This window comes from Lissotriton helveticus, chromosome 2_2, assembly GCF_964261635.1.
Source record: "Lissotriton helveticus chromosome 2_2, aLisHel1.1, whole genome shotgun sequence".
NCBI lineage: Eukaryota > Metazoa > Chordata > Amphibia > Caudata > Salamandridae > Lissotriton > Lissotriton helveticus.
The window spans coordinates 167620051-167633394 of record NC_136060.1 but is presented as its reverse complement, the minus strand read 5'-3'; the positions used below and the strand labels follow the sequence as shown (position 1 = coordinate 167633394).

Genomic DNA, 13344 nt, shown 5'->3' with positions numbered 1-13344 from the left:
CCCCCGACACCCGGAAACCAGCGATTGATGACTGGACAGCCCTCACCACCGAAGACACACTGAAGACAATGAAGTCAATCCACTCAGGGGCCCCCACGGACCCCTGCCCCCACCACATCTTGAACAGAGCCGCCGACACCATCGCACCCATGCTCCGCCACACCATCAACCGCTCCCTGGCGACCGCCTCGTTCCCCGACGACTGGAAACACGCCGAGGTGAGCCCCCTCCTAAAGAAACCCTCAGCGGACCCCACCGACCTAAAAACTACAGACCCATCTCCCTGCTCCCGTTCCCAGCGAAAGTCATCGAGAAAGCCATCAACAGCCAACTCGCCACATTCATTGAAGAACACAACATCCTCGACTCCTCCCAATCCGGCTTTAGAAAAAACCACAGTACGGAAACCGCCCTCCTCGCCGCAACAGACGACATCCGCACCCTACTGGACAAAGCAGAAACAGTAGCCCTCATCCTCCTCGACCTATCAGCGGCGTTCGACACAGTCTCCCACCGCACCCTAATACGCAGACTCTACGACGCAGGAATCCAGGACAAGGCCCTCGACTGGATCTGCTCCTTCCTCTTTGGCAGGATGCAGCGGGTCAGACTCCCCCCTTTCCTCTCGGACCCCACACCTACCACCTGCGGAGTCCCCCAGGGCTCCTCCCTCAGCCCGGCGCTCTTCAACGTCTACATGGCTCCACTTGCCCCTATCGTCAGAACCTACGGACTCAACATCGTGTCATACGCAGACGACACCCAGCTCATCCTCTCCCTATCCAACGAGCCCAACACCGCCAGACGCAACTTTCGAGAAGGCATGGAAGCCGTCGCCAAATGGATGAAAAACAGCTGCCTACAACTAAACACCAACAAAACAGAAGTACTCATCATGGGCCAAAACCCCGACGCCTGGAGCGACACCTGGTGGCCCACCGCCCTCGGAAACCCGCCAACCCCCACAGACCACGCACGCAACCTGGGAATCATCCTGGACTCCGAGCACAAAATGGACCGCCAGATCAACTCTGTCTCATCTTCCTGCTTCCACACCCTCCGCCTCCTTCGTAAGACCTTCAAATGGATCCCCCTCGAACACCGAAAGACAGTCACTCACGCCCTGGTCACCAGCAGACTCGACTACGGCAACGCACTCTACGCCGGAATAAACAAAAACCTCATCCGCAAGCTACAGAACGCCGCCGCAAGACTGGTCCTCAACCTGCCAAACCACTGCCACATCTCCCAGCACCTGCGCACACTCCACCGGCTCCCCGTCGAGGCGAGAGTCACCTTTAAGATGCTCACCCACGCACACAAGGCCCTCCACGGCACCGGACCAGCATACCTGAACAGCCGACTCAAATTCCACGCACCCCAAAGTACCCTACGATCAGCCCAGCTCTCCTACGCCGTGGTCCCCTGCACCAGAAAGACCAGATCGGGAGGCCGTTCCTTCTCCTTCCTCGCGGCCAAAGCATGGAACGCCCTTCCGCTCCACCTCAGACAGACAACATCGCTCCCCATCTTCGCAAGAAACCTCAAAACCTGGCTCTTCGACAGACCCCCTCCTTGATGGAATGGAACCTGCACCCCTCCCCCCCCTAGCGCCTTGAGACCCTTACGGGTGAGTAGTCGCGCTTTAACAAACCCCTGATTGATTGATTGAAAGGAACAGGAGGGAACATATGCGTAATGCCTTTTAAGAATCTCTGTACAACAGGGGACTTGAAAAGAGAAGGCTGATCTGGAAGTGTCAGAAAAGCTGAAATGGCCGAAAGATGATAGTGCCCAGAGCAGAGCCCTGCTGGGCCAGAGAAAGAAGGAACAAAAGGACCTCAGAAAGAGGGACAGAAAGGGGATCCACAGCCTTGGCTGTGCACCATGCCACAAATGTGTTCCACCTGCAGGCGTATACCGATTTAGTGGAGGGACGCCTGTGCTAGAAACCTCTTCCTGATAGGATTCGTTAAATAAAAAAAGTCAGCTGAAAATGGCATTCTCTGATCACCTCTTTGAGCTGAGCGTCTTTACTGCCTCCTGTATCTGTTTCTCTTCCCGGTGATGGACTAAGTAGACTAAAATGGGTCTGGACACACTGGACTTTCACCCCACTTTTGACCAGACTGTGTGCCATTGAAATTTGATGGGTGGTGTAAATTGTGCTCCAAAGAGTTCTGACATGAGCCTACTGAGGAAGGAGAACATATTGTCCACTTTGTCCTTTCGGGAGATCCCAAAGATTCAACTGTTAGAGTGTTTGCTGTGGTCTTCCAAGTCTATCAGCTTTCGATGTAGATTTTACAAATCATCGTCCAGCCTCTTAGTGTTGCCATCCAGCCGCACTTTAAAGTTGGTGAGCTCAGCACTGAAAGACTTCACGTTTCTGTTGTGGACTGTTCGACTGTGCTCATGAAAAGATTAACTATCTTTGACTCATAAAGACTACAATCAATGGTGGCAGTCAAATCAGTCATTGTTGGCACAGGGATCCCAGGACCTTTATTTTTTTCTGAGAGGGCCTCCTTGAAAAGTAGTCGGAGTAAAGCCCTTACCATAAAGTAGATTGTCATGATACTGTGACAGTTCCCAGTCCATATTTTCTATTCCCATCATGGGGTTCTATCCAATTTTACAATTTCTATTCTTTGCCTATCCTTAGACCTTTCAATCTCTTTCATACAAAGTGTGAAGTTTTTTAAGATAAGCGTAGAAATGTTTGCATCATGTCTGCTTACTGTCTAAGATGATATTTTAGATATTTAATAATGCTGGTTACCTATATTCAATATGATAATTGACATGATACATTTGTCGCCATGATTGTTTACACTTGTTGATGCTTTAGTGTCTGCAAGTGCTAAATTGTTTTTTAAATATAGGATAAAATTGGCTAACAGATACTATAAAAACCCGGGTATGAAATTATAGTGAGAGAGGGACTACACACTCCGACTATAACGCCAGAGGTCACACCGGTTTGCAGTGCCTGTCTCGCGGTCCAGAGTCCCCTGCTTGTGGCCAAAAGGCAGTTCACAGCTCCTGTTTGCACAAACCCTTTCACTCAGCTTCCTGGAAGTGTGATGATTCCTCTCTGTCTCTCGCTAACACTTATTTGTATTTACCCTAAAAACACTCTTCAGATTTTTTGATTTTTTTTTAAAGAATGGGATTCTTATTGAGCATTTTAAAGACTAATAATCAACAATCACCCGTTTATGAAACATTGACTTAAAACACATATAAACAGTTGATGGAAAATATTAAACAGTATGAAACATTGTTTAGTGCTTGAATTACATATATAAACAATTGTTGTGCTATCAACTTTTACTGATCTAAAGATTAAACAAGACATTCGTGCTAACAAAACTAAATGCAATGTGTTTATCATTGAAAAATGCTCACTCAAATAAATTATTATATGAAACATAATGGGGGGGGCGTGGCTTGCACGTTGAGATGGAATGGCAGACCTGGCGTGAGTTCCGCTGCCTTGCAAGGACTCGGAAGCGCATTTGCAGACTCTTTTCCCGAATATGTGACGTTTTTCCGCATACAAATACCCCGCATACCATCAGTCCGCAAAAATGATTCCGCAAATACTATCACTCCGAAAATTAACACAACACAAACTTTTACAACGAATATGCCTTTACCACGCATGCCTTTACAACGCAAAGGCATGCATGTTAAAGGTACACTCATTGTAAAAGTTTTAAAGGTAAGTGAGTACCCTGCAAAAACACTAACCTACACTACACAAACACTACCCTACACAACACCAACACCAAAACACTACCCACTACCCTACACTACCTTACACTACACTAACACTACCCTAAACCCTAAAACACTACCTACACTACACAAACACTACCCTACCCTACACCAACACTACCCTAAACCCTAAAACACTACCCTACATTACACATACACTACCCTACACTACACAAACACTACCATAAACCCTAAAAAAACTACCCTATACTACAAAAAGACTACCCTACACTACAACACCACCCTAACCCCTAAAACACTACCCTACACTACACATACACTACACTAACACGACCCTAAACCCTAAAACACTACCCTGCACTACACATACACTACCCTACACAAACACAACCCTAAACCCTAAAACACTACCCTACACTACACATACACTACCCTACACTACACTACACAAACACGACCCTAAAACCTAAAACACTACCCCCTGCATGACCCTACACTACACAAACAATACAACACTACCCTAAACCCTAAAACACTACCCCCTGCATGACCCTACACTACACAAACACTACAACACTACCCTAAACCCTAAAACACTAACCCCAGCATGACCGTACACTACACAAACACTACACCACTATCCTAAACCCTAAAACACTACCCCCCGCATGACCCTACACTACACAAACACTACAACACTACCCTAAACCCTAAGACACTACCCCCAGCATGACCCTACACTATAAAAACACTACAACACGTCCCTAAACCCTAAAACACTACCCCTGCATGACCCTACAGTACACAAACACTACAACACTACCCTAAACCCTATAACACTACCCCCAGCACGACCCTACACTACACAACCACCACAACTCTACACTACACTAACCACCACCACCCCTAAAAAATTAACCCAAACCCCCTTACCTCTCTCGTCGGCGTGGTTCCACACTCCACCGGGTTCCATCTTCTTGAAGTCTATTATTTTTTCACAACGCATGTGCATTTACCATACATGCCTTTACAACGTAATTCGTTGTAAAGGCATGCGTGGTAAATGCAGCTGCGTTGTGAAAAAATGCGGAGTGATGGTATCCGAGGTCAATGACCTCGCGGAGTAATGGTATGCGGACTGAAAGTCCGCGGAAAAAAAGATTCGGAGTAACGGTGCCGTACCTCTTTTCCCATCACTTCTTGAGCGGAGTGATGGGTATCGATTTCTAAGTATGCGGTGAGTCTGTTGCTCGCATTTTGCATACCGACGTCCTAGTTTTCACCGATTTCAGCTCGCTGTGACTTTTTTCTCGTCAGAGACGCGGGCGGCCACCATTTAGGTCGCCGCGCCTTTCTTTCATCCTGTAATTTCGCCGCTTTTAATGGGAACTTCACCTCTATTTCTGCAATCCTGATGCAAGCTGGACTTTGGCAGTGTAGTCTTGTGTGAGCCCATTGTGCAGGATTGTAACAGTATAAACATGATTTAACAGAGAGCTCTTCTTCACTAGAGAGGCACCCCTTTGCAAAAGCTCAACATTACTCGACTCCTGTACTACATACTTTAAGGAGTGATGCCACCGTAGTGCAGTTCATGCTGTTTGTTTGGAGTCCGCTTTGTGCCTATTTTTGAACCCTCTTCATGTCTTTCTCAGTTTGCAGCAATATTCTGCTTAATGGAGAGGTGGGTGGCCACCATTTTAAGTTCTCTGAGCTCGTGTCTCTTCATTCTGATATGGAGTTAGAACATTGCCACAGTCTCTTTAATTACTTGACCGAGATGAAGCATTCAGCTTTATACTAATTGAACTCTTTCACAAATATTACCCTATCATTTTTAGTGCACGTTTTTTCCTCATACACTTGTCATTATAACGTGGTAATGAAACACCCTCTTCACCTCACAGTGTTTTTCTGAGGAAATCTACTTACAAATGTAATTAACATTTGTGCATTTGGAAGGTTTCCTTCAATTTTGTCTCCACATCCAGTGGCATTATAATTGGGACCCTACTATGTCCTGGACTTTCTACGACACTTGTGCATACAACAATTTTTACTCCAATCTTTTAGTGAATTCTTTGCCCACTACAATGGCTACTGATATCCACTCTGCTAGGTCTTCCTTATCTGGTACAAAACCAAAAAGACATAAAAATGACCCACCTTCTCCCATTCATTCATCTCAGAATCCGGTTTTGGACTCTATTTTAGATGAAGTCCGTGGTCTTCAACCTTTTATGTCTGCGACCAATGAAAAGCTAAGACAAATTGAGGAGAGATGGATTGTTATGGAAGGCAAGGTACTAGAACTGGAACAACGTGTTAGCGACCTACAGGATGTATCTACCAAGATTTCTCTATTAGAACAGGAAATTCATAAACTAAAAATCCACACAGAAGACCTTGAAAATCGAAATCGTAGAAACAACGTACGCCTGTATGGTCTTCCGGAAAATATTGAAGGTTCGAATATGGTATTGTTTCTACAGAAATTCCTTCCAGAACTCCTGGATCTTCATGCTTCAACTACTCCTCTCAACATACAAAGAGCTCATCGTTAGGGTCATTTAAACCCTAAGGCTTCAAAACCACGCAGCATCATAATACTTTTTCTGGAGTTTACTGAGCTAATGCATATCTTGAAGGCTATAAGACTTAAACTGCGTCTTATTTGGTCTGGCCATAATATCTTCATTTCTCAAGGTATCTCCAATGCAACCAATGCAAGTCGCAAAGAATTCCTCCCTATGCACCGCAGATGAGACATCGTGACATTCAATACGGAATTATCCATCCATGTCTCTGCAAGATTACTCATGATGGCCGTTCACGTTCTTTTGATGACCCGGAAAAACTTAAACTTTATCTTCACAACTTTTCATCCAATGGAATGGATACCAATACTTGACAGTTATAGTCTTTTAGGATTGCCACTTTGAATTAATTTTGCATGTTTATTCAACTTTCTCGGATTATGAATTTTCTCTTATATTCATGAGGTTCTCTTTCACTCCCTTCTCCCTTATTCTTGTTTCTGAGCTCCGTTCCATCTTGTGTCACTATGCTCCTCCTCTTTCGATTTCTTTCCTTCTTACAGATCTGGTTGTTATGCCTTGATCTGTTTGCTTGCTTCTTCCTTCTGTTTCTTTTTCTTTCCTTATTTCCGCTTTTTCTCTACTTTTCTTGTTGTGTCCCAGGTTTAATTTTGTGTTTTAATAATTGCTGTTTTTTCGGTAATACGTCACTTATATCTCACTTGTTATCCTATTTTTTAATAAGTACTGTGCATTTACTGTTATGTCTTTCCTCTGTTATATTGAACTATGTCTTCTAATTTTTTCTCATGTTCATTTTACAGTTTCATGTCCCTATTTCCTGATGTACCCCTCAATCCATCGTCATGGTTAATGTGGTCTTGTGGAACGTTCGTGGTCTTGGTCATCCTGTCAAGCGTCAAAAGGTATTGTCTCATTTAGCTAAACTTAATGCCCAGGTTGCTTTTGAACAGGATACCCATTGTAACGACAAAGAGTCTCATAAACTCAAATGTCAATGGGTCAATCAAATAGTTTTTTCTCCTGCCATTGATCGTCATAGTGGTGTTGCTATACTATTTCATAAGTCTACTAATGCACAGATTTTGTCATCAGACTGTGATACCTCAGGTCGTTGGGTAATGGTTGATGTTATAATTAACAAAAAACAAATCACATTTTTTAATATTTATAGCCCTGTCAAACCAGATCCAGAATTTTGGCAATCTATAAAATTGAAACTGTTATCAATCTCTAATTCACACATAAGTGTTTGGACACGTTCTCAGATAGACTCTCTAAATGTAAATTTCAACCGGATAAATCCCACAAATCATTTCAATCAACCATTGCCTCTCGTCCTCTATTTGATTCGTGGAAAACATGTAATCTCGCTATCACAGAATTTACTTTCTATTCTCCTGTACATCATACTAGATCTTGTATTGATTATATTTTAATTTCCAAATCGCTGTTACCTTGCCTTCAAAAATAGGAAATTGGTTCTGTTTAAACTACTATTGGTTTCTCCTTCACCACATGTAAACAGGGTCAGTGGCGCTTCAATAAATCTCTCTTAACTGATTGTACGTTTCTGTCAGAAGCCACAGCCTTTATTAAGGAATTTTTTGCCCTTAATAAATCAATAGATACATCAGTACACAATAATTGGGATGCTTTTAAAGCCTCCTTTTGAGCTTTTACAATTGCTTACTCTGCAAAGAAAAAAAACTATTGAATGATAAATATAAAGACACATTAACTCATCTCAAGACATTAGAACATACTGTTACATTGCTGTTACTGTTACTTTAGTTTGTATAGCGCCAACTCACCTACAGGTCTCAAGACGCTTTCAGACCAAGAAGACACAACAATTCCCAGATAGAAAAGAAGTAAGATAACCAAAAATTTAAGAGGGACCTAAGGCTTCCCTGAACAGAGTTGTTTTCAACTGCTTTCTAAACTGTAAGAGATTGGTCTCTTTACGAAGTGTGTCCGGCAATTTGTTCCACAGCTGTGGAATTAGTGTGGAAAAGGATCTTCCACCCTTTGTTGCCAGTTTAAAGCGAGGGCAAACCATCAGCTGAGCGTCCGAAGATCTGAGTGATCGTTTAGGGATATAAGGCATCACATAATTATTACTCTTCCAAATCCCCGTCGTCTCTGCAAGAACTGATTAAAGCTAAATCTAACCTAAACAAAATAGTCACTACAGACGCTTGTAACACTCTTCTCAAGATTAAATCGAAATATCATGCAGGCCAAAACAAGGCAGGGAAAACGCTAGAAAATTATTTAAAAATCAAATCAGAACGTAAAACTATCGGCCCTATTCACTCAGAATCAACTAATGCACTCCTCTCAACGGATTCTGAGATTATTAACACATTCTAATCTTATTCCAATCTTCTATATACAGAAACTACTAAACCATCTGAGGAAGACTTTACCTCTTTTTTTCGAGATATTCGCAAACCTCAGATCTTTTTAATCAGCTTGAAGATGATATTTCTCTTCAGGAACTGTCTAATGCTCTTCAATCCCTACGTAAAGCGAAGGCTCCTGGCCCTGATGGTTTTTCAGTTGAGTTATTTCTCGCTTTTTCCCCCGTTTTTGTACCTAAGTTATTAGAACTTTTTAATTCTTTCATATCCAATTTTAAGGCCTGTGGATCTTTTTTTAAAGCCCTCATTATAGTAATCCCAAAGCCAGACAAAGATCCCTCCTTTTGTAAAAAATTTCGTCCTATTTCACTGATTATCATTGTAACATTTTTGCAAAAATCTTAGCATCTCGTTTGGAGAAAATGATTCCCATGATGATTAATCCAGATCAAGTTGGTTTTGTTAAAGGACGCCTGGCTTCTGATAATGCTAGATTGTTTTCCAATATTCTGGCTCTTAGTAAAAAATATCCCACTCCATTACCTGCGTTATCTTTAGACACAGGGGAGTGTAAGATTTCCTGATTTCCAATTGTATCATACTGCTTTTCGTCTTCGTCAATCTTATGCTTTATCTAAAGATTATCAAGATTTACCTACACCTAAATGGATTAAAGTTGAATGTTCATTACTAAATGATTTCTCTGTGCGAGATATTTCATACATGACTAATTGTACTTTTATTTCTAAATATCCAATACTGAAACATTCTCAATATCTGTTACATAATCTTTTCTTTAAAACATTTGACAAGTATCAATACTTTTTAGCCTCCTCGTTATGGTTCAATAAATATATAACATTTCGACAAATCTTTCTACTACAAACAATGGAAAGAAAAGGGTTTTTTTTGTCCATCAAGTGATTGGTAATAATACGGTTCTAACTTTTAATCAACTACAAGAGTCCTTTCATCTGCCTGATTCCTATATCCAACAATATAACACTTCTCCCATCTTACAAGAATGTATACAGAGTTTTCTTACTCACCCAATTCCTACTTCCTTCATACCTGATACCCCCTTACAGCAAATTCCCTCTGATACTATACTTAGTGCTTCCTTTATATACAAAATGTTATCTACACCAACTAGCGAACGTAGCAAATCAAATGTTAAACAAGATTTATCGCTGACATTATCTGTTTCTCAGTGGGATTAGTGTTGGCAAAAACTTTTCAAGACATCCAAAGCTGCTAGTATAACACAATCCCTATATTTTCTTTATAATAGAGTTCTTATTACTCCCCTTCTGTTACATAAGTGCAATCACTATGTCTCATCATCTTGTTGGTCTTGTCTTACTGATTTAGGCTCTTTACTGCATTTACTGTTTTATTGTCCGAAGGTGCATGTTTTTTGGAAAGCTATATAGTCAAAATGTATCTAGATTTTTTTCTTGTCAGGTTCCATTTAATGTGCACAATCTTTTTCTAGGTACTATGTCACCAGATTTTGATCAAATTACTTCTAAATCTATTTTATTTGACCTATTTCTTGCTGTGGCATTTAAATTTATATTAACTTGCTGGAAAGACAATTCCAAAATATCCTTTTTACTTTGGTGGAATTTAATTTGTGATGAACATAGAATTGCTTTTGTTCTTCAGTGTTCAATTCACTTACAGATTAAATCTGATTTATTGTGGTTAACTTTTTCTACTTTTCTATCATCATCATCTTAATCCTTACTGTTTACTATTTTATTTTTCATATTTCTTCCTTCTTTCCTCTTTTATTTCCTCTTCTTCTCTTCTTTCTCTCTCTATCTTTCTTTGTGTTCTTTTTTCTCTTCCTTTTCTTTAAAAACTACTATTCTTTTATCTTAATATTTTCTTAATTTTCATTTATACACAGGTTATATTTCTCATAGAAGCACACTAGGTTATATATATTTCTCCTATGTATCTATTTATTTCATAGATACTGTTAAGGGAATTTAATATAAAAGTTCTAAAATATCGTTCCTCCCTTAGATTAGATGTTATCTATTTTTTTGATTGTTCTTTATCAATACTTGTATAATTTTTGTATACCATTGCTGATGACTGTACTTGTTTATTCCTGTGTTCTTTATCTTCAATAAAAATTATTTAACTTTAAAAAAAAAAATGAAACATAATGGGGGATATATCAGCAGGAAAAATCAGATCATGAGGCTGTTTTCTGAAACACCCCACCCCCAATCTAATGTTCCTCGACAGTTAAATGACCAAGATGCCCGTAGCCGACATTTCGCATTTTACAAATAAATGACTAACAGATACTGTCTTATATGGGTTCTGAAGAGCAAAGAATATAGAAGAATGGTGAAAGGATCAGCTACCTTCCAATAAAATATTCAGTATTTACTATAAGCTGCATAACCTTGTGGAAACTGAAGGAACTCAGTTCAGCCCATTAGCTTCCTTAATGAGGCAGAATAGTGTTAAGTATTGCAGATGGATATTTGTAAGAATCTACTGTAGGATATGCATGAGGCATATTAAGTCTACATGCCAGGGATCCTGAACATGCTTAACAGCCCCCCTATATTGGGTGAAACCCACTCTTATGCGGGGAATAGTACATATCACACAAACCAAGTACACAACATATGAATTAGCCTCTTTATTTGTGCAATCTGCAGACAGCTCCCAGACTACACCCTCTAAATAAATAGCTACATGCCTGGCTTTTGTCTACATTTCTATCATTCTATTGCTCCCCCTTTTCAGGTTTACTCATTTTCTGCTATACTGGCTATCGATTTTTCAGGCTTTGCAGCTCGCAAATTATAGGCCAGTACTAATCTAAACATTTTTACGATGCATAGAAATGAAATGAAAATGTCATGATTTAAATACAATTCATAACAAACCAGTATACCTATTCATAACAAACATAGACCTCTCTTTTACCTGCATGAGTTTTGTATCGTGTCCAGTGTAGACAACAATTCCATGAACCCACTGAGTGTTCCGTAATTGTGCTCCACGAAGAAGAATTTGGTCAGCTCCCAGGGGCACAGCTCTAGAGTCAACAACATTGAAATATTTTTGAAGATTGTACAACGTATTTTAAATACACAATAACCGTGTCTTGAAATTTAAAATAAGCTGAAATGTGAACATAGAAAAACTGGCATTTATAGCTGTTACTAAAACATAGAAGAATTACTTACAATTCCACCACCAGTGTTTTGTGAAGTTGGTGGTTGATGACGTTTGCTCTGAACATAGTGAGACTATGGTAAAAAATTATCATTTTAAGTTGCAGGTTATCGAATTCAGCGTTGTGATTTGTTCATCACAGTTCGTTTCACTCTTGACAATTAGGAATTCTTATTAAAAGTAGGACCCTGGACGCTAGAGGCCATGTTAACGATACATGTTATAAGCTCCAGAATCCTTAAATTGCACCAGCCTGACAACAGACCCTATGCCTCCAATAGACCATTACGTAGCTACTCCACAAAAGGAATGGATTTAGACATATGAATTCAATGAATAAGTAACAAAAATGCACACATATAGTTTACAAAGTCTGTGATCTGGATAGCTATATCTTTGGCTGGGGACCAAATCCAGCTACATGGGCAGAGGAAAGCCATCCTAGAACCGTACCTGTGAAACATGCTTCCCTTGGTCATTATGGTTGCCCCTTTTTCCTGCAATTCCTTCCTAGCATCTAGAGCTTGGAACAACCTTCCCGTCAACCTCAGGCTAGCCCCTACTGAGACTCATTTCAGGAAACTCTTGAAAACCTGGGTATTCCAGCAACCCGACTCCTCAGTCTTCGCAGCCATCTGATTCACTCATCATTACGTTTCTTTCTCTGCACCCATCAGCGCCAAGATGCTCCTTCCGGAGCGATAGTAGCGCTTTACAAAATCTCATAAATATCAAATATCAAATATCAATTCCCGAAGTGTTTAAAAATAGGCTTTTTAGATCTCTGTAGATGGGAGATGAGTTTGTTCTTACATTTTTTTAGAAGTAATCAGGTGTGAACGTAAAGCAAGATACCTCGACCGTTCATAGATCCCGACAGGGTGGCGATTAGAGGAGCGTCCCAGAATGGTGGCGGTGTTGAGACAGGCATCGTCGTCGGGATTACAATATCTCTTTCCGACAGCCTTTTTTATTGTGGGGACCCCACCATGAAAGGGTTGTAAGAAAGGGACACCCGGGCCCTAAAAAGGACCTCCGGCCATCGTAGGCCCTTGAAAAGTTGCCCTGGGGGCACATGCAGTGCATGGCGCACAGTGCACGGATGTACAGGAGGTGCTTCACGGCGGAGGCATGTGCTGCAACCATTTTCCACGGCCGCAGCATGCCCCCACCATGGTACCGATGTCAGCCCGGCGGTCAAATTGAAATACGGAAGTCGCACTGCTGCATGCCTGTCCCGACCGCCACAATAAGAGCCAGAGGTCCAACCGCTTGACATCGGAATCAGACCCTAAATCTCTTACCTGTATATTATAGCTATTGTAAATCAGACCCTGAATTTTTTAGGTGTAATACCAAAATTGTTCTTTAGATGTTGTGGGTTTCATGGTACTATTTAGCTGGATGGTTACAATAATCAAGTTGATGAATTTTTGGGTGATAAGACTTCTGCATTGACGTGTAAA

General features: G+C 41.1%; 1 protein-coding gene across 6 annotated transcripts in view; it reads right to left on the bottom strand.

Annotated features, from left to right (window-relative positions):
• The window catches only part of ATP8A1 (ATPase phospholipid transporting 8A1), a 1103292-nt gene that overhangs the window by 797525 nt on the left and 292423 nt on the right, over window positions 1–13344 (bottom strand). For all 6 annotated transcript variants that reach the window (XM_078678248.1, XM_078678246.1, XM_078678250.1 and 3 more), the window contains one exon: window positions 11627–11738. In XM_078678248.1, the coding sequence (XP_078534374.1) occupies window positions 11627–11738 (112 nt within the window). The remainder of the gene's footprint in view (window positions 1–11626; window positions 11739–13344) is intronic.